A 20,683-nucleotide genomic window follows, 5' to 3' on the forward strand; every position below is an offset into this window, starting at 1 on the left:
TGTTAAGCAGAGAGAATGAGGGTTTTTAAGGCTCATAACTGGTGGGGTTTTTATTTTTAGGGGAAAAAACCCTGAAGATTGGAGTTTGAAGGGAAAGGAAAATTTAATATTCTGCTGCTCGAAGTTATTGTTCTCCTCATTCTAATGCTTTTCATTCCTTTGCCACCCCCTTTTTTAGGATCTGCCACAGGCACGATTCCCTCCACTGTCTTGTCTTACTCAGACTATATTTCTCGTCCTGAAGACCATACTAGCCTCATTCGCTTTGACAAGGATGAGACAGAGAAAACCTGCCGTGTCATCATTATTGATGATTCGCTTTATGAGGAAGATGAAACTTTCAACGTCACATTAAGTATGCCAATGGGTGGACAAATTGGAACGGAATTCCCCAGCACAAAAGTAACCATTTTAGCTGACAGAGATGATGGTGAGTAGAAAGGTCCACAACAGAGACCTGCTTCATCAAACTTTATGGTACGGAATGCATTTTTCATATTTTTCTTATTTTAGTTAGACATATTACGATCAAGATTGAGGCTCTGGTCAAGTATTTCAGTAAGCTGTTCCTTGTTCCTGAATAACATCTTGCTTCCTCTTAGAAGTAGGTTATGGTAAAAATGTAGTAGCTACTGCTTCTTAAGTTTATAATGGAGTTTTAAAAAGCATTGTTATATAAGTTCTAAACATTCCACCTAGAAAATTCCACATTTTAGATAGAATTATATGTCCTATATGTTATATTCTATGGAAACAAAATGGGTTAGATCTGGATTGTGAGTTGAACCTAAGGCCTTATTGGAAGCAGCGTGAAATGATGGTCATGATTTCAGTTCCCATTCAGAAGAATGGGACATATGTGCAACTAACCTCGACTGAATCCAACCCAATATGTTTCCAGGACTTGTTGCTTTTTAATTTGGATTTCTGTAATGTTGCAGCTGTGCACACTTATGGAAGTAAGCACCCTTCATCATTTCTATATTCTGCTTACTTCAAAGCAGCTGCATTGAAGATCAGGTTATAAGAATCCTTTTTTTTCTAATACAAAATGAAATTTCCATACAATTCCTGTCTGAGATGCATTTACAATTGGTTGACTTTAGGGTTCTGTGAGTGGCATGGGGCACTTTTGCTGCTGCAGAAAGCAGGGGGGACAGCTTTTGCTAACTCCTCCTTCCCCGTGCAATGACTTGTGGCCCCTGAAAAGTTGTTTGTGGATAGCGCAAGAGGAGGGAGGAATTAATGGCAGTCGCCTCCTCCCTCCTTTCTTCAGCAGAGGCTTCTGCTGGATCCCAGCATGGGAGGAACCCTGGATCCAACACAATAAGTCATGTGAACCCCGAGCTGGTGTGTGTTTTAAAAGATGAGAGGTACGTTCATGTTTGTGCAGTGTCGATTAAAAATGCTAATTTATGCAGGTTAAAAAGTTGGTCAGTGTGCCATGATGCCAGAGGTTTGTAAAAGGATTTCGTAAGAATACAGAGCTGGTTCTCATTGTGAAAGAAGGCTTTTAAATTCAGGTCTTTACAAAACAACGAGTTAATCCTTTTTCATTATCAACACTGAGCAGGCTTTGTGTAATATCTAATGTGTAAGACCAGGAACAGTGCATTTATTCTTTTAATAGGTGTGAGTGTACATCAGTGCTCCTCATCCCCCCCCCCCCCCGAGACTCTCAGCAGTGCCCATTAAATGATGGGCACTTAACTTCCTTGAACAATAAATATTTTGAGGCCGACTTTCTCTGTGCAAAAATCAAAACCTACCACTTGGTTTTAAATGACATCCTGGTGTTAATTCAAACTAGAAAACAACTTTTTGATCAAACGCTGATTGCATACTCTCCAGAAATTCAAGGACTTGGGACAGATACTAGCAAACAAATAGGCTGAAAGACAATATTTTGGTTTCCTCAGCAGAGAAAGGAAGAGAATGGGCCAGAGAAATCCCCAGTGAGTGGAGTTAATCAAGCCATAATGGCCTTTTAACTAGACAGAACTTGTCCAAAGGCCATTATATTTTCCACTTGCATTGCATCCCTGCTTCTTTATCCTATTTTGCTTAACAGGAAAGCAGAATAAAGAGGGAATTAAGCCATTGTGAAAAGAAGAGAATTACTTTCTTTCCCAGACTTTGAAGGCCAGGGTTTCCTTGACTTCCTGAAAAGTCCACTTGGCAACAACGGATGAAGCAGCTTCCCATGCTGTGTACTTGTCTCAAAACTAACGACATTAATGGGCACAATAACTAATGTTCCGCAGTGTGTTTCTTATCTCAACTTGATTTGGCGTCAGGATAGCCTGCTTGTCTGACTTCGGCATAGAGCTGTCTGTCTTCTGTTTCATTTGTGCACAGTATTAAGCATGTAAGTAGTTCAGCTGACCAGTTGTGGGTTTCAGTGCTTTGCTTAGAGTGAGGTGACGGTTAAAAGTGCTTACAAATGTTTTCTGGATTACTGTATTCTTCACAAAACCTATTTGGCATGTAGGATTTTCTTTGGAGAGGAATCTTCTGAGTGCAGGCAGTTGCAGGGGAACTCCAGCAATTCATGCAATCCGCATTGGATGAACATGAAAAAGCTTAACTGTATTTCATTTTGGTGTGTAGAGCTACATGAGTGCATTGGAGAGGCAGCATGAAGACAATAGAAGGAACAGAAAATAAATTTGGTAACAGACTAGCAAGGACTGAGGACATATTGCTGGCTATAGATAAAATGTTGAAATAATAGGTAAGCAATATAGAAGACGAAAGGTTAAAAACAACCGAAGCTAAAACAGGAAAATGTAGATGAGACCTTCAGGCTGCTTGAAAAAGATCTTATATGGGAAAAGGAACAGGGGATAAGGTTATGGTACAAAACTAGGAAATGATCTTTGGATTAGAAGTATGGAAAGTGGCAATATGCTAGCATACTTGGAAGATTTGCTTACGTATTGTGTTAGACCAAACGCAATGAAGATATCAAGACTGACAAAACTAACAGAAGGGTTGGAAATAGGAAGTAACCCAAATATATAGTAACCAGTACATTAACCCCGTTAAATTAATGGGCGCTAGAACATATGTGGTCAAACTGTTGCCCTAGCAACGTCGGGGACATGCGCAGAGCTGACTGAGCGGCTCTCGCTTATCTCGTTTTTTTCCCTAACAAACGAGCAGCTCTCGCTTGACATCGCTCGCCCGCCGCCACTTGTAACGGCCGCTGCCGCTTAGAAGTAAGTCCACGCGAGCGCGCACCCGCCGCGTGCACGCACACACCTGCCGCTTCAACAGTTTTGCCCGGCCGCCCGAAGTCTCTGCGCTCCAAGTTCCAATGGCTGTCCGTGGGGCACATGCGCAGTAGCACAATCCCACGGACACAGGGACTGGACGCAGAGACACTTGCACTTTATTATAGAGGATAACATTTCAGAAATGGATATCAAAGCATAGAGTAGCAATAGCCCTTTTTATCATCTAAAACTTGCAGCAAAGGGTTTATCTGTACTTATCATACCTTTCCGACATCACATTTTCTTTAAAAGGAGAAAACTTCGATATTTTTTTTTTTACTTGTGGCAAGAGTTGTTAGATCTTTCAAGTAAAGGACTTCATGAAGTGTACATTTTGACTGTTAAAAAAAGATGTGAATATTAGTCTGTTCACACACAAAGTAACAGAGAGATTAGTTAGAAATGCAGATAAGTGGAGGGAGGGAAAATTAATAGTGGCAGAAGATTTTAATGAATGATAAATGAAAAATTAGACAAATCAAATTAGTATTCAAGTTGTGCACATCTTCCTAAGGTGTTCCAACATTTCCAGCTAAGAAATGACATGTATTTGGCAAATCTTAAATGAAGATCAAATTAATTATGCATACTATTCATGCCACTATAATTCATACTAGAAAGTAGTTTTTTTTCTCCACTTGCATATTATTTCAAACATAAAAACAGCAAAGATTGGGAATAAGATTTATGTTAACTATGTAGTATTCAAAGGAATGAGTCTGGAAACTAAAGAGGGTTTTTTTTTATTTTAAGGGCAATAATGTTACAAAATAGAGATGTTATAAATTAATAGTTAAATATATAGATACTTTATGCTGTAGAGGAAGTAAGGCTGCCCACTTTCTCCTTGGCAAGGTAAAGGTAAAGGGACCCCTGACCATTAGGTCCAGTTGTGGATGACTCTGGGGTGGCGGCGCTCATCTCACTTCACTGGCCGAGGGAGCCGGCGTACAGCTTCCAGGTCATGTGGCCAACATGACTAAGCCGCTTCAGGCGAACCAGAGCAGCGCATGGAAACGCCGTTTACCTTCCTGCCAGAGCGTTATCTATTTATCTACTTGCACTTTGATGTGCTTTCAAACTGCTAGGGTGGCAGGAGCAGGAACCGAGCAATGGGAGCTCACCCCGTCGCAGGGATTCGAACTGCCGACCTTCCGATTGGCAAGTCCTAGGCTCAGTGGTTTAGACCACAGCGCCGCCAATTCTCAGTTTGCACATCTTTCTAAACCATGGTTTAGTGACACATGAAGTCACAGCATGCCTTGGAGCCTCATGCAGTTGGGAGAAGCCTTGAGCAGCTTTCCTCTTCCTCTGAAGCTCAACTTGAAATGTCATCGGGACAAGGGCTCTTGGCTTAAAACTAACTCTGGTCAGTTTCAAAACTTCAAACCGTGGTTTCCGAAACTGGCTTGTTTGTTGTGAACCACAATCCCTGACCTGAACAACACAACAAGCCAACTTTACAAGTGAAACTTAAAACGGCCAAACTCCTCCTCACTGTGCATGGATGGGGACATGAGCCCTAAAGTCATGGCACGTCAATCCCTGCTTGTGCACATCTTGCTAAACATAGTTTAGTGTGATCTGCAAATTAGTCTTGCATGTCAGTATTGAGAACAGAGGGAAAATAATTTAAATTGGATAATTAATTTGGAAAACTGAACAACAGAATGTAATTATTAGCTTGACAGATTAGGTGGTGTTAGAAAAGAGAGCAGAACTTTGGATAAGGAAAAATGTATTTCATGGCAATGTTTATAGATAAATACAGAAATTTATCATAAAGTATTTATCAAAGATTTTTTTTGTGGCGGTGACATTTTACAAATCCATTATGATGAGATTTGTGCACAGATATTGTCAGTAAAATAAACTTTAAGATTGTTTAAAGCAGTATAAATATACATTCCACTAGAGGTATTATTTACAAAGTTCACTGCAGTTTTCTTCTTTGTGTTAGTCAAGTCCAGCCTTTATTGACGTGGTTCCATGTTGCTGGGGGCTGATGAGAGTAGAGGGTACCAGGTTGACAAAAACTGGCTGGAACAAGGAGGAACAATGAATGAACGTTGTAAATTACCTTTTCATTATTGAGGCAGGCCAGGTTTAAATACCCCAGAAGCGGACTAGAGTGAAACCTTTTGGCTCAGTTGGGACCGCCCCCTGGGTAGAGCCCTGCATCCAGCCTGGCTGTGATTGGCAAGATGTTGGGCAGGCTAGCATCCACTTCCCAGGCCAGCGTGAGGCCAGTTTGGAGTCGCTCTGGCCTGGGAAAACACCTTCTGCCCTGTTCCACACTGGATCATGGTGCAAAGCAGGCTGCTGCTTCCTGGTAAGATACCTTCTATTGTGTGGGCTAGGTAGTCCTTCTCCTTACTTGGCCAATCCCCTGGCAACGCCTCCCCCAGGCGGGATTGGGCGCTTAACTGGGGTAGGCAGAGACCCCAGGTATCCCTCCTGGGGGAAGGCGCAGCCAGTCCAAACTACCAGGTGTCGCCCAGGAGCTCAAGGGGCTGCGCACGACCATGCAAACTTGCCCCCCCCCCATTTGATGTGTAGGAGCGATCATTGTGCTGCATTACCGTATTTTTCGCTCCATAGGACGCTCCGGACCATAGGGCGCACCTCATTTTTAGAGGAGGAAACAAGAAAAAAAATATTTTTCTGGTTTTCCTCCTCTAAAAGCCCTGTTTTGTTTTGTTTTTTGTTTTGTTTTTGAGGATCAGCTAAAAGTTTTGCAAAGGGAAAAGCCCTGGGGTTTTGGGGTGTTTTTTTTGGAGAATCAGCTAAAGGTTTTGCTGCTGTTTTTGCAAAGGCAAAAGGCCTTTTTTGAGAATCAGCTAAAAGTTTTGCAGCTTTTTTTTGCAAAGGGAAAAGCCCTAGGGGGTTTTTTTGTTTTTGTTTTGAGGATCAGCTAAAGGTTTTGCAGCTTTTTTTGCAAAGGGGGAAAAGCAAAGCTCCTTTTGCAAAGGGGGAAAAGCAAAGAGGAAAAGCCCCATTTTTATGGGGTTTAACTCACATTTCTGAAAAATCTTAAGGAAAGGGAGCCATTTCTACTGTTTTCAGACAGATAATCTAATCAGCCAGTCACATGTCCTGGGGAAACAAACAACCTCCCTCTGCAGCACATTCAACAAAGGAGGGCGGGGCTGAAAGGGAGCCGGGGACTCTTATCTCTCTCCCGATCTCCTGCTGATCAGCTGCTGAGCGGGTCCTTTCAACACTCCCTTTTCTCTTTGTAAAATAAAAAGCACAATCTGCTTTTGGCCCCTGGGCAATTCAGCTCCAGGGACCACCATTCGCTCCATAAGACGCACAGGCATTTCCCCTTACTTTTTAGGAGGAAAAAAGTGCGTCTTATGGAGCAAAAAATACGGTATGTTGGTGAAATCTACAAAACTGTGTATGGCTTGATATTTTTTCTGGGCCTATCAGTTCTGCGACAGAAAGAGAAATAAATTCAACTGTTATCACCTAACTAATGTTGTAAGGTTTATTGAAGGAGAGAAAGCTATAGAACTACAATTATTTCCATATAGTGTCTGAGTGGTGGCTGAGGGAGAGAAAAAAAATTGTTCTGAGAGAAGACAATACTGTAATTCAGAGAGATCACTATCTGATACCCATCTGTCATTCACTCAACAATAAAGTAATTATACATAGTATTTCCTTTCTGTAAATCTGGTATTAGAGCTTGAAAGAGATAATATTAAGTGGTAAAAAAACCCAACCTTGAATAAAAACTAAATTTAAAGTGAAGATTAAAATGCTTGGAATATCATGTTTCTTTGCTCTATCTGGGCAGGAAAACAGTATATTTGGATTTGATGGACCTTGACATCTAAGTAGGAAATCATATAGAAATTCAGATGTGAGATCTCTATCCATTATTAACACCGGATTGTTAAGCTGGGCTGTTCAGTATTGCCACTGATCCTATTATGCCATTTCAATGCGTTTCAAATTGAGGGCTGCTGAATGCAGGGAAAGGAGCCCTAAACAATGGCAGCAGTTGCTCCCAAGATCCCAAAATTTATCCTGTTTCCCAAGCATCTAATGACTCCTTGTGGGGGTCAACACAGAAGTGAGAAATGGCTGTGTGCACACACCGTACATTTAACTCTCACACCCCTGAAACTGGGGGACCATAATTTGTTAAGGTTGCTGGGAACTGAAGCCCTGTGAGGAATAAGCTGCAATCTACCCGCACCCCTTTAGGATTTTTGTTCAAACATGATACCTTCCTCTTGCATGTTTGAGCTGCATGAAGACTCACACTTGGAGAATGTGTTTGCTATTGGTATATATACAGCATGGCATTGGTTTTTTTAAGTTAGGGAGCACTCTTTAAGTCCTAGTTTCTTTGAGTTTTGTTGTCGTCTTTCATTTTGACAATGTGCAGCAACGCACACTGTGGGGCATTAGACTGTGGAAGGACTTAGTTTCTGGGACTCTGGGAGCGATGTGCTGCCAACCTGCTCTCCTGGACAGATCTCAGAGGAAGCCACTTTTGTGTGTTCACAGCAGAAACTGGCTCTGCATTGTGAAGGTTGACAGGAAATCGGTGATACTATAAACATACTATAATTGTTACAGTGGTATCTTGGTTTCCGAACTTAATCCGTTCCAGAAGTCTGTTCTTAAACCAAAGCGTTCTTAAACCAAGGCGTGCTTTCCCATAGCAGCAGGGGACTCAATTTACAAATGGAACACACTCAACAGGAAGCGGAACATGTTCTGCTTCCAAGGCAAAGTTCCCAAACCAAAACACCTACTTCTGGGTTTGCAGCATTCTTAATCCAAGTTGTTCATAAACTAAGCAGTTCTTAAACCAAGGTACCACTGTACTTCTGTTTTTGTTTTTTAAAAGTCATGAATATACTTTTGATTTTATAAATGCACGTGCAGTGTTTTTTAAACATTTCTAAAGTATCAAGAATGATCAAAACAGGCTGCTGAATCATGATTCATTGCACCCCACTCTCAAATGTGCTGTCAAGGTGATAGAAATCTGGGCTTGACCTGCAGGAGGGGAAAGCACACAGTAAGTTTTATACCTTTGTACAGTATGCACCATTTAGCTTCTCTCCCCCCCTTCCCCAGCCTAATGGGTATATTGCAGGACAAGAGCCTAAAAAACTGGTCAGGAAACCATGAGTATCAATTCTATGGGCTGCATGCAAGGGTCTCCATTTGTCCCTGATGAACAGTTGATGGGGCCAGAAACTAGAGTAAGTTAAAGGTGTCTAGGCTAAAGTCAGTGCAGGCATACCTCAGATATATTGTGAGTTCACTTCAGGCCACTGCAATAAAGCAAATAATGCAATAAAGCGAGTAACACATTTTTGTTTTTTTTTGTTTCCCATTGCATATCAAAGTTAGGTTTGCATTATACTGTGGTCTGTTAAATGTGCAATAGCATTACGTTTTACAAAAACAATGTACATGCCTTAATTTGAAAAATACTTTAATGCTAAACAATACTAACCATCACTTGAGCCTTCAGCAAGTCATAATCTTTTTTTCTGATGCAGGGTCTTGCCTGCAGCTGCACCCATGTCCTTGTAAGGTGCAGCAGGAGTTGCTTTGCAGCAGGGACAGGCTCCTGCATCCTTGTCTCCAAGCCCTTCGATTTGTTGTTGTTAAAAAACCTCACAATATTTTTGAAGAGCAGTAAAGTGGAGTGCTATAAAATGAGGTATACCTGTATAAATAATTGATCCAACTGGAGTTCTGCGTATTGGTGATGCAGGAATATTTATACTCTTGCAAGGACAGCAGACCAAAGGTTCTGTCAGTATATTCATGTATGTTCTGCATTAAATTCTTTTAAGTAAGGCATGTGCTTGATAAAGGAAATGCTTAAATTGAATTTCAAAGGTAATCAGTGACCTGTTGATCTGTAACATCACAGGTGCCAACTGTTGGTGATTCCTTTAAAAAAAAAAGCTTCATAAACAGGTAAGACAAGACAAAAAGCTAATCCTTTGATCTTGGTTTTCTAGATACGGCTGAATAATATGGCATTTGCAGCAAGCCCTTGATAATACACTAATAGTAAACTGTGGGTTCTGTGTTATTTTCTTGTTCTTCAGAAGCATGCCTTCTGATCATGTGTAGCTGAACAAAGGATCCAGTTGTACAGTAATGAGCTTTGAAGACACAGATGCAAACAACTTGTGATTTTATAAGGAAGCGGAAATCTTACCATGGTTCTCTGCTACAGGAATGTTTAAGTGGCATGGCAGGTAGAACAGGTTTCGGGTCCAGTGCTTGTGTTTTTAAATAATCAAGGGAACAACAAGGTTATCCAGATAGCCTGAGCAAACACTGTAAAGTCTTCTTTGAGGAAAACAGAAATAGATTTTAAATTAACCATTGGCTCAGAAGATTTCACTGCCATAAAAAAAAGTGTTGGGTTACCTTAAGAAACTGTATTTATTTGTGGCTGATACTAAGTAAATAAAAGGATTTTAGGCGAAAGGCATTACCTTATTTGATATAGTTGCTGCTTCATTAGCTCACATATTTCAGAGCAGTGTAACTTTTTACAGGTTTTTTTTCTTTTTAATTTACAAACATTGTTATTAGCTGATAAATTTCCTCATAAAGAAACGTTTGAAAATGTGTTTAGAATAGCTTGTTTTTAAAATCAAAATATAACATTGTATATTTATATATGCATATAAACAGTATCAAATCTTGCATAGGGTTAATGTTTCTGATTCCATACAGGTGTTCCCTTCCAAACAAGGTGGAATCTAGAAGCATAAAAACGCTGTGAAAATTTTGTAAAAACATATTCAATTCGCCATAGCTCACCATCACCATCTAGTGTCACATTTGTATAATGCACTTTGCAGCACACTTAAAACGTTTAATTTGTAGCTGTATAGCAGAGTCCCAAGCTTTGCTAGAGGCAGAGGAGAAGAGTGAGTACTAAATTACAAAAGCAACCTCCGTCTGTTGGTCTCTGCTCCTTCTGACACCATTCCTGCTGTTGGATGTGTGCTCATTAAGGCATTAGTGGCAATTGTTTCACAATCTGACCACCTACTTAAGGAAATTGTTGAGCAAGGAAAGTCTTTAAAGGCTGTTATTATTTATCCTATTTGCAATGGCCTGTCTTTGAAAGATTGTTCTAGAGATACCATGGCCAGAATAAGTTCATGTGGAATATTTTACTGCCATAAGAAAATGAACTTCATTGTTACTGGACTACCTTGTTGTAAAATATCCTTGCTTTATTTATTTTGCATTATTGGTTTTGCTTGGTAGAGATGGAAAATGAAGAACAGGAAAAGCACATATTTTTCTTCTGACTGGGGTGTAGCTCTAGCTACATGGGTTGTTTTGCCAAGAGAGAAGAGGATATATGTTAGATAGGCCTCTGTTCTCTTCCAGTTGTTAGTGGGTTCCGCCTCAAAGCTTGCTGGCAGTGTGTTCAGGTCCATCTAGCAAGAGTGGATTATATTTCAGAGACAAGTGATTAAATCCCTGTAATAACTGAGGCGTGACTAGGGTCATGTTCTGAAGGTCTCCAGTCATGTCTGTTTAGTAGTCTTCTAATTAATTTTTGTATGAATGGGAAGAGTAACTATATTTTATTAAAATTTTGAGGATGCTATATAATTGCTCCTGTGCTGCTCTTTTTAATTTCTGTGCACAAACTGTACACTGAGGCATGCACACTTTGTGCTTAATTCATTAAACAAGAGGAACTGTTACTATTGAGCCGCCATTGTTTCCTAGTGGTGCTTACAGTGAGCGTCCCAGGACAGCCCCACTAAAAGGAATAGAAGTTGCACCAGTGGCAGTGCTGTGGTGGACAAACAGTATATACAAAACAAAAGAAACTGGTTTTTTTCCTGCATCATGATGTCTTGACCACACTTGCAAGGTTGGGTGGCCATCTGTCATGTATGATCTAATTGAGATTCCTACATTGCAGGAAGTTAGACTTACGTGGCCCTCAGGGTCCCTTCAAACTCTACACTTCTATTATTTTGTGCTTCTTCTACTATATCCTATTATGGCTTGGTCTCTCTTGTGATTGGTACACCACAGGGGGCGGGGGTTGAAAATAGGGGATTGTACTCGTAAGCTTTAGATATTATGTGCAGGTGCTTCATTACAGTTACACTAATGCAAATGCTGGGAGGGAGCTTCCATTTGGGAGAATGATCTGAGAGTGAGATCAGGATCTGGCCCTGTGCCCACAAATATTTATATAAATATATTTATTCTGAAATGTATTTATGGCATGGATCTTAATTGCCGAAGGCTGCACAAATGAAAATATGTGCAACATAAATATCTCACAGCATATGTGCATAGCAACAGAAACACAGACATATTTATATACCAACAGCTGTTCATTGCAATTTGCAATATGGTTTGAAGCTGCTTATCAGTGTTTGAAACTAGCAATTCCTTTGCCTCTGATTTCTTATTATGTCCCTTGCACGGTTTGCTAAATCACAGGAAGCTAAATATTGCGAACAGTTCACTTGGAGATAGGCAAAATATCCAGTGAGGCAAATTGGTAGTATTTTTCTCACCCAAATTGGCACTAATATTGTGAATGTGTTAGCACCACTAATCATAGCATTGTTGGGCAGGGACGGTTTTATATCCCACCAGCAAACTTAGGTGTGCTGAACAGGTAAGGTCTGCAATTAGAGTTTAGGTATTTCCTTTTCCATCTTCACAATGTGACAGACCTCATTGATCTGATAGGATGTAAGGAACATTTTCTTTATACTTTTTGTGAGAGAACTGGATTGTCTCATATTATGACTTGGGTCAAGGCTGAGCTGAAAGCAGTTGTCAGAGGTGATCCGGAAGCCAAGAACTGACCCAAGAAGTCAGACCTGAGTGACCAAGTTAGGAATTGGATCTCAGGAACAATGCCAGCAGTCAGAGACAAGGAATGCAGGGTTTGGTGGGGAACACCAGGAAGACCTTGATGCTCAGGGAAGGTCCCTGTCCAAACAAAAAGAGTGCAATGTTGAGCTTGGGTGGGTGTGGTCAAGTTACTCAGGTCCTGGAGCTGACAGCTCACTACACAGGGCAGCTGCACAGAGCCCTGTGGATAGCTCACTTGGTAGAGCATGAGGCTCTCAATCTCAGGGTGGTGGGTTTGAACCCCATGTTGGGCAAAAGATACCTGCATTGCAGGGGGTTAGATCAAATGGCCCTCAGGGTCCCTTCTATGGTTCTATGAAAGCTGCTGGTTCTAGTCCGGGCAGCTGTTAACACCTAGCCAATATTATCACTGTGCCTGGAAGAGCATCTATTGGATCTGTAAAGAGTATAAGCATCAACCATGGAAGCAGGTTTATAAACATTTAAACTATGTGTGCTTCCCGATGTACTGTATGTTTATTGTGGGATTTAGAGCTGTGTTTTTTTATCATTATACACACAAAATCTGCAGCAAAGTGCTAGCCTGTATTCTCACCCCCCATTTAATCCAGATTTATGCTTTCTTCAGAAAATCCAATTACCGGTAAATTTAAAGTAAGCCTGTCGCCAGTTATAATTGGTGACATCTCCCATTTGTAATATTCAGCTCCTGTCAAGAAGCACCCTAAGTTTGGTGAAAGTGTCCCCTCCCCATGTTTTATTTAAGTATCTACTGACAAGCGAACTCCAGTTGGTGAGGAGCTGGCTTGGCATTCTTTGCCATTATTGCCTCCTGGGTGGTCAGCTCACAGCTGAACCAGCTGCCTATGGCGAAATGCTGTGTTGTGCAAACAGTTAGCCTAAGACACGTTCCATCTCCTGCAGTTGTCCAGTATCTGTGGGTTTGTCCACAGTCTCGTCCCCCCTGCTGCCACCCCTGGAAATATCCCCTCTTCGTGCATAACAGTGCCTAAATATTGAGGTGCGAGCCAGGCAGTCATAGCAGAGTGAGATGAAAAGTGAATGTGTGACTTTACAGAGAGTATTGTTTCCAGACACACTCTCTGTGGGTGACTGGGGCAGTACTTCAGAGCTGCTGTTGCCTGCAAAATATATACTTTATTTTTTAATACCCGATTACCAGTTAAATCAATTTTAAAGGTTTTTAGAGTGCTTCAGGCTAGGAAAACCAAAGTAAGCATCCTCAAACAAGACTGACACAATTGTTGTCTGTATGAAGATAGAGGAGCTGTATTGGAACTAAGCAGAATATCAATTTAAAAACCAAGTCCAAATCCTGCTATATTCACTGTGTTAGATAAAGTATAACGAAATTGCTTTTAACTGAAAACGAAGACATTCCCCATCCACCTGCCAAGATAATTAATGTGCTGAGCTGCTAAATTAGGGCTAGTTTCAGTCAGTCTTGTGATGTTTGATCTCTTACACTAAACAATGGGGTGACTACTTAAGCCCATTTTCACGCTGGCCTTTTCCCTGACCTGATTTGTAACATTCGGGATTCACCCCGATAAAAGGCAAGTCTTTCACTTTGAGGAATGAAGAATAATACCATGTGTATAGTAAATAAAGGGCTCTATTTTGACAACAATTTTTGTTAATTGCCAAAAATCAGTTTTTAAAAAAATCAGTTAACTTCATTTTGTTCCTTTGGTTGTGTAGTTCTAACTCACTTTACTTACAAGAGATTTCCCTAAAAGGATTGCCCTGTTGATCCATTTGTTTGCAAGTTACAGGTTTGTTACCTGATTGCTGTCTTTTGGGAAACTGATGAGCTCTTATCTCTTTTCTCCTTTTTATCTTCTGCATCTAGAACCCGCTTTTTACTTTGGTGACACAGAATATCATGTGGCTGAGAGTGCTGGCCACATCGAAGTTCGTGTTTGGAGAACTGGAACTGACCTGTCTAAAGCAGCCACTGTCACTGTGCGCTCCAGGAAAACAGAACCATTATCTGCAGAAGGTGAATTAATTTTTCCAAGAGGTGTTACTAATGTGCTGTATCTCAACATTGATCTCTTCCCTGTGCAGATGTCATCTTTAAGTCTAGATACATTTGCATTGTGCATTATTCAGACATATGCAGATTTCCCCAGGAAAATCTCAGCACAAATTTTCAATATATAGCTGCCCACAATACTCCCCAACAGTTTCCTTCAGACACTGTGATTCCAGAGTGTGGAATTATGGGCAAAACTATAAGACAACATAATGTTTTTATTTTTAGAGTACAACTGAAGAATTTAATTTGTTTAATCCAACTAACCTAAGAATAATAATAAGACAAAAATCTGATTTGCTAAAAACAAATGTAATGGTTAATAATTGTTAATGAGCTGCACTAAAAGCTACTAAAGAGCTTGCAGATGTAATATCAGCCTCTTTTCTATAATCTTTGAGAATTATTGGAAAATAAATGAGGTACCTGCAGAGTGGAGGCAGGCAAATGTCATCCCCATCTTCAAAAGCGGGGTGAAAGAAGACTCAGGTAAGGCTCAGGTGACCAACCAGTCAGCTTAATGTTGATTCCAGGAAATGTCCTAAAACAGATAATTAAACGGCTGGTCTATGAGCACTTAAAACCAAGCCCTATGAAGAACAGTTGAGAGAGTTGGGTATGTTTAGCTTTGGAAAGAGGAGACGGAGGAGAGACCATGGCCGTCTTCATATAACTAAAGATGGAAGATGGAGCAGGCTTCTTTTCTCCCACTCTGGAGCGTAGGACCCGAATCAATGGCTTCCAAGTTACATGAGAGGAGATTCTAATGAAACATCAAGAAGACTTTTCTGATGGTAGGAGCTATTTGACAGTGGAACAGACATCCACAAGAAGTGGTGGACTCTCCTTGTAGCTTTTTAAGCAGAGGTTGGGTGGTCCCCTGTCATGTATGATTTAGTTGAGATTCCTGCAAAGCAGGGAGTTGGCCCAGACGACCCTCGGGATCCCTTCCAACTCTACAATTCTATAATTCTGTGAATAAAATAAATATTAATTTAATAAGACAGTTGTAAAATCTAATGGATGTGATTCTAAATAGTCCCTCTTGCTTCTTATGTAGCTGGAGTTGATTACGTTGGCATCAGCCGAAACCTGGATTTTGTACCTGGTGTAAATATGCAGACCTTCCGTGTGACCATCTTGGATGATTTAGGACAGCCTGTACTTGAGGGACCAGAAAAGTTTGAACTTGTTCTCCGAATGCCCATGAATGCAGTGCTTGGGGAACCAAGCAAAACTACCATTTTCATCAATGATACCATCACTGATTGTAAGTGCTATGGATTCTACAACCTTTCAATGGCCTAGAAAATTCACTAAGGGGAAAGTTGTTTGTGGCTGCAATCCTAAACACATTTATTAAGTCCCATTGAACACAGTGTGGCTTACTTCCAAGTAAACATGCATAGGAACTGTTGCGATTTCCACATTCGTGCTCCCAGCACACACACACACACACCTAATTATATTATGCACACGTATATGCACATCAGTAATCTGGTCCATGGGGTCACGAAGAGTCGGACACGACTGAACGACTGAACAACAACAAATCCTGTGTAACTGTTGATATGAACTTAATGTTTTAACTTTTTCCCAGTATGAATGTAAGACAATGGTGATGAATTACCATGAAAATGGCCCCATATTAATCTGAATCATATGGAGATCATAGTGAGATATAAAAAGACTAACTCATGATGCTGGAATGCTTTCCCCCCACTAGTACCCAAAGTCCAATTCAAGGAACCTGTATACACAGTGAATGAAAAAGATGGGCAACTGGCAGCTATAATTTACCGTAGTGGTGATGTTAATCATAAATCTACAGTCCGCTGCTACACCCGCCAAGGCTCTGCCCAGGTTATGATGGACTATGAAGAGAGACCAAACACTGATGACTCTGTAGTGGTCTTCCTCCCAGGTAAGGTCTCATTCTTAGAAAGCAAGAGTTTCCCTTGCAAGGAAGCTATTGCATTTTCAAAAATTATCATGAAAAGGCTTGTTTTTAATTATAGCTGACAAAAGTTTGTAGCAACTAAGGGTTGTTCCAGGCTTCTTTTTTATTGTGCATTCATGACAGTATCTTATACCAGGGCAGTTAGACAAAATCCTTCTTCCAGTGATATTTGCAGTTTCAAGTTCCAGTCGTTGCATGTTCTGTACCTTTCTGATGGAAAAACTGCAACCTATACCACAAATGATGTTGCTTTGTCCTGCTCCTGTTGTGCTGCACTGCAAGAGCACTCCTCCAGATGCCAATAATGCGACAGCAGTGAGGAAGCATCACAGAACATCCCGGAAAGCAAAATTAAGTGGCCCAATATAAATCCACTACTAGCGCACTGCTATTGTGTTAGTGACATGTTACAAAAAAAAAAACCCTGCTAGTCTAAAGAGGCCCTAAATCTGCAATCCTAGACATGCACATACCAGGGAGTAAATCCCATTGAATTCAGTTGTGCTTGCTTCAGATTAAATATTCAGCTCAGTTTTGTTGTTGGGAAATTAATATCCAAATATTAAATCATTTTTTGAAGGTTCAAAGGAGCTTCAAAGAGAGGCTGCAATGTGAAGTCAGTGAATTACATTCTGGGCAATTCCCCTCTACTGTAGTCCTTAATGTTCAATATTCACACCAGTGGAGGGGAAGATAATGTTCTATAGCGTGAGCTGAATTTTTCTTGCACAACATTGGAGACAACCCAGCATATACTTGTATTTAATTTGGAAAGTGGAGTTAGATTGTAGGTGCTACCCAAAATATTTATGTCAGCTAATCTGGTGTTTTGCCTCCTGCAGGAGAGATTGAGAAGCCGTGTGTGGTGGTCCTTGAAGATGATGCCATCTATGAAGAGGAGGAAGAGTTCAGACTGGTGCTTGGAACACCTAAAAGCACTTCAACATTTGGTGCCTCTGTTGGGGAACAAAAAGAAACTTTGGTGAAGATTAAAGATGAAGAAGACAGTGAGTTTATGAGCCACTTCATACTCATTACATATTGTCAGTTCAAAGGTGTGGGATTAAATGGAACAAAGCATTAGTTTATTTTCTCATATGCCCTGCATTCAAGTACAGTTTTTTTTTATTGCTTGTGTAAAAATAGCATTGTTCCCAGTAGTACAATCAATTTTTGTTGAAGAAATATCATGTTACTAAAAAAAAACCATACCCGTACACTCCCGCAAGTGAATATTGGTGATTTTAAAATGTAAAGAAAGCTTAATCCAATAGCTGAAACAAGATAAAACAAGAAAATGAAAAGGGGGTGCGGGGTGTATAGGTGAATTAATTTTATTTCCATGTTCTTTGTTGCTGTCCTGACATACAGCTCCTTGCTTTTCTTTTCTTTTCCCCTGGTGTTGTTTGATGGCTTTGTGTGCACATTTTTTGTTGTTCATCGCTAGAGACACCCTATAAGCACTAAGGATACAATCCTACATGTATCCTTCAGACAGTTCTGCCTATGTATAAATAAAATTATTAAATAGGAGAGAGTGATGTTTTTCAGTTCTCTTGCAGAACCAGTGATTAAGTTCTCCGAAATCAAATATAGCATTCAAGAACCTCAAGAGCCTGGGGAGATTGCAGTTGTAAAGATTCCAGTCTTGCGTGTGGGGGACAGTTCCAAAGTTTCGATTGTGAGAATCCATACTAAAGATGGTTCAGCTACCTCTGGAGAAGACTATAATCCAATGTCTGATGGTGAGGCTTTCCTCTGGATCTTAGAAAAATTACAGTAAATGTTATTTATTTACACACACACACACACACACACACACCACCTTTCATATGAATGCAAATTAGAATTTTAAACCAGTGAAAACACATTATAAATTAGCTCAGTTGAATGCAAATTAAAATACAGCAGAGTGCCTTTCTCTTCCGTTAGTCACCACCAGAGGTAGTTCGCAGCCTGTGGTACAAACCAAGAGGGCACCACCCTGAGAATTTCAGTAGCCTGGGTGGTCTATATGGATGCAGGTATTTCCTCCACTGACCAGATTGTTAAGTGTTTTTTTTTAAGTCAGCAACAGACACTTAAGCTTGACTCAGTAGCAAATTGGCAACTAGTTCTGCTTATTTAGCAGAGATATTTCATAATCAAAGTAGGCTGCTCCTGTTAGCAACCCAACTGCTGCATTTTACACAAGCTAAAGCAGGGGTCAGCAAACTTTTTCAGCAGGGGGCGGTCCACTGTCCCTCAGACCTTGTGGGGGGCCGGACTATTTTTTTTGGGGGGGGGAATAAAAAAATGAACGAATTCCTATGCCCCACAAATAACCCAGAGATGCATTTTAAATAAAAGCACACATTCTACTCATGTAAAACCATGATGATTCCTGGACCATCTGCAGGCCGGATTTAAAAGGCAATTTGGCCGGATCCGCCCCCGAGCCTTAGTTTGCCTACCCATGAGCTAAAGCTTACAGACCAACCTTAAGGGCAGCCCTACATAGTGTTTATTACAACAGTCCAATCCTTAGGTTACCAGTGCATGGATCCCTGTGGTCATCTGATCCCTGTCTGGAATCTGGCACAACAGCCAAAACTGAGAAAGGGTGCCTTTAGCCACTGCTAACCTCCTTTGACAACATTGAACACCCCTAGACTATTCGTACTAGTACTAGGTATTTTGCTTGGTTTTTAGCAGCTGGTTTTCTGCCAGCCAGGTGCCCAACATGAATTTGACACGGTGTGTAAGGAGCCAAGACTGTTGCCTTTTGGAACCTAGCCTAACTTTGCTGATGACTGGAGAGGGAAAGTTTAGTTCTTTCTATAATATATCTTCATTTCAGATATTGAATTCAAAGAAGGAGAAACAGAGCACTTTGTCGAGGTTGAAGTTTTGTATGATGGAGTGAGAGAAATGCGTGAAGCATTCACAGTGCACTTGAAACCAGATGAGAATATGGTAGCTGAGACACAGGTAAGAACTAGGTCATTTTTGGTTAGTTGTGGACACAATTGCTTTTGATCATGATGATTCAGAAACAGCAACAAATAAAAGTGTCGCTGTTCTTTGACTTCCTTAGATGCCAATTTTGAGGACCAAACTAGACTGGAAGCCTAGGATCAGGTCTCTTGGTTTAAAAAACAAAAAACAAAAAAAACCCTTTGGTATCAGATACACAGGACCTGAAATCTAAACAGAACTGTGACACTGAAGGAAGTTTCATCCTTTTCCCTTTCACCTGATTTAAAATCCTCGCCCCAGGTGCTATTTGAGAAATGTGTCCAAATACAATCTAATTGTACCTAGTTGAACCCTCAATGAAAAATACCTATTTTTATTATGTGCCTAATCTGCGCTCAAACATTATCTATTTTGTGGCAGAACTTCTTTCACATACAAACAGCCATCTGAAGTCACCTGGCTGTTTGTTTGTTTGTTTGTTTGTTTGTTTGTTTGTTTGTTTGTTTGTTTTTATTAAAAGTTTTGGAAATTGTATCCTGTATGAGTTAGAGTAGTGCATTTTTAAAAAAGATATATTGTAACAGACATAGGGTGGATCCAAATGTTTCCTTACTCCAGTGGAAAGGAACTTTTCTGCTCAATCTTGCAAACGTTGCAGTATAAACGTTTACAGTAGAAGCAGCATGCTTTTGGGTCCCCTTGCAGATGGAACCTTCTTTTCTGCTTCCCCTTTCAGGTGAACAAAGCTATTGTGTACATTGAAGAAATGGACAGTGTGGCAGATGTGACTTTCCCAGCTGTGCCCCAGGTTGTCTCACTCTTGCTGTATGACGACACTGCTAAAAGCAAAGGAAACCCCCAGCCTCCAACTGGCTACCCTGTTGTGTGTGTAACGGTACGCTCTGCTCTGCCAGCTCTTCTCCAGATTATATTTTCTAAAGGTCTGCTACTAGCTGGGAAGTGAATGCTTTCTGGATGTGTAAAACAGTGGCATGGACTCCCTTGGGAGTTGGTGGCCTCTCCTTCCTTGGAGGTTTTTAAGCAGAGGTTGGATGGCCATCTGTCATGGATGCTTCAGTTGAGATTCCTGCATTGCAGGGGGTTGGACTAGATGACATTCGGGATCCCTTCCAACTCTACAGTTCTATGACTGTGATTCTATGATCTCCTTAGCTCTCCTGGAGGCTTAAGGCATGCATTCAATTTCAATACTTAGAATTACACATCTTATTTCTTGAGAACTGATATTTGGCATTTTATAGCAGTTTTAGTTTTCAGAGCATATTATTATCTTCATTTTGCATGCCTGTGAGATGAGTCACTTTTACTCCCATTTTACAGATAGGGAACTGAGGTAAAAATATAGTAAGATGGTCAGTACCACTCAATGAGGTTGTATCCTATCCAGGTTCTTACTTTTATGTTTTGGGAAACTGAGGCCAGTTTAAACTTATTAAACTTTTCAGCCCTGGCTCACAATTGGATGAAAGCACAAGAAAAAATGAACTTCACTTCCTGCCTTTTTTCTGACTTTAGCTAATGCATGGTATGATTTACATA

General features: G+C 40.6%; 1 protein-coding gene across 1 annotated transcript in view; it reads left to right on the forward strand.

Moving 5' to 3' along the window:
• FREM3 (FRAS1 related extracellular matrix 3) overlaps positions 1 to 20,683 on the forward strand; it is a 77,375-nt gene that overhangs the window by 43,790 nt on the left and 12,902 nt on the right. The window contains exons 6-13 of the mRNA XM_033160821.1: positions 179 to 430; positions 14,020 to 14,169; positions 15,266 to 15,475; positions 15,932 to 16,129; positions 17,008 to 17,172; positions 17,728 to 17,910; positions 19,005 to 19,135; positions 19,860 to 20,018. Coding sequence (XP_033016712.1) covers positions 179 to 430; positions 14,020 to 14,169; positions 15,266 to 15,475; positions 15,932 to 16,129; positions 17,008 to 17,172; positions 17,728 to 17,910; positions 19,005 to 19,135; positions 19,860 to 20,018 — 1,448 coding nt within the window. The remainder of the gene's footprint in view (positions 1 to 178; positions 431 to 14,019; positions 14,170 to 15,265; positions 15,476 to 15,931; positions 16,130 to 17,007; positions 17,173 to 17,727; positions 17,911 to 19,004; positions 19,136 to 19,859; positions 20,019 to 20,683) is intronic.

Source organism: Lacerta agilis, chromosome 9 (genome assembly GCF_009819535.1).
Source record: "Lacerta agilis isolate rLacAgi1 chromosome 9, rLacAgi1.pri, whole genome shotgun sequence".
Taxonomy (NCBI): Eukaryota; Metazoa; Chordata; class Lepidosauria; order Squamata; family Lacertidae; genus Lacerta; species Lacerta agilis.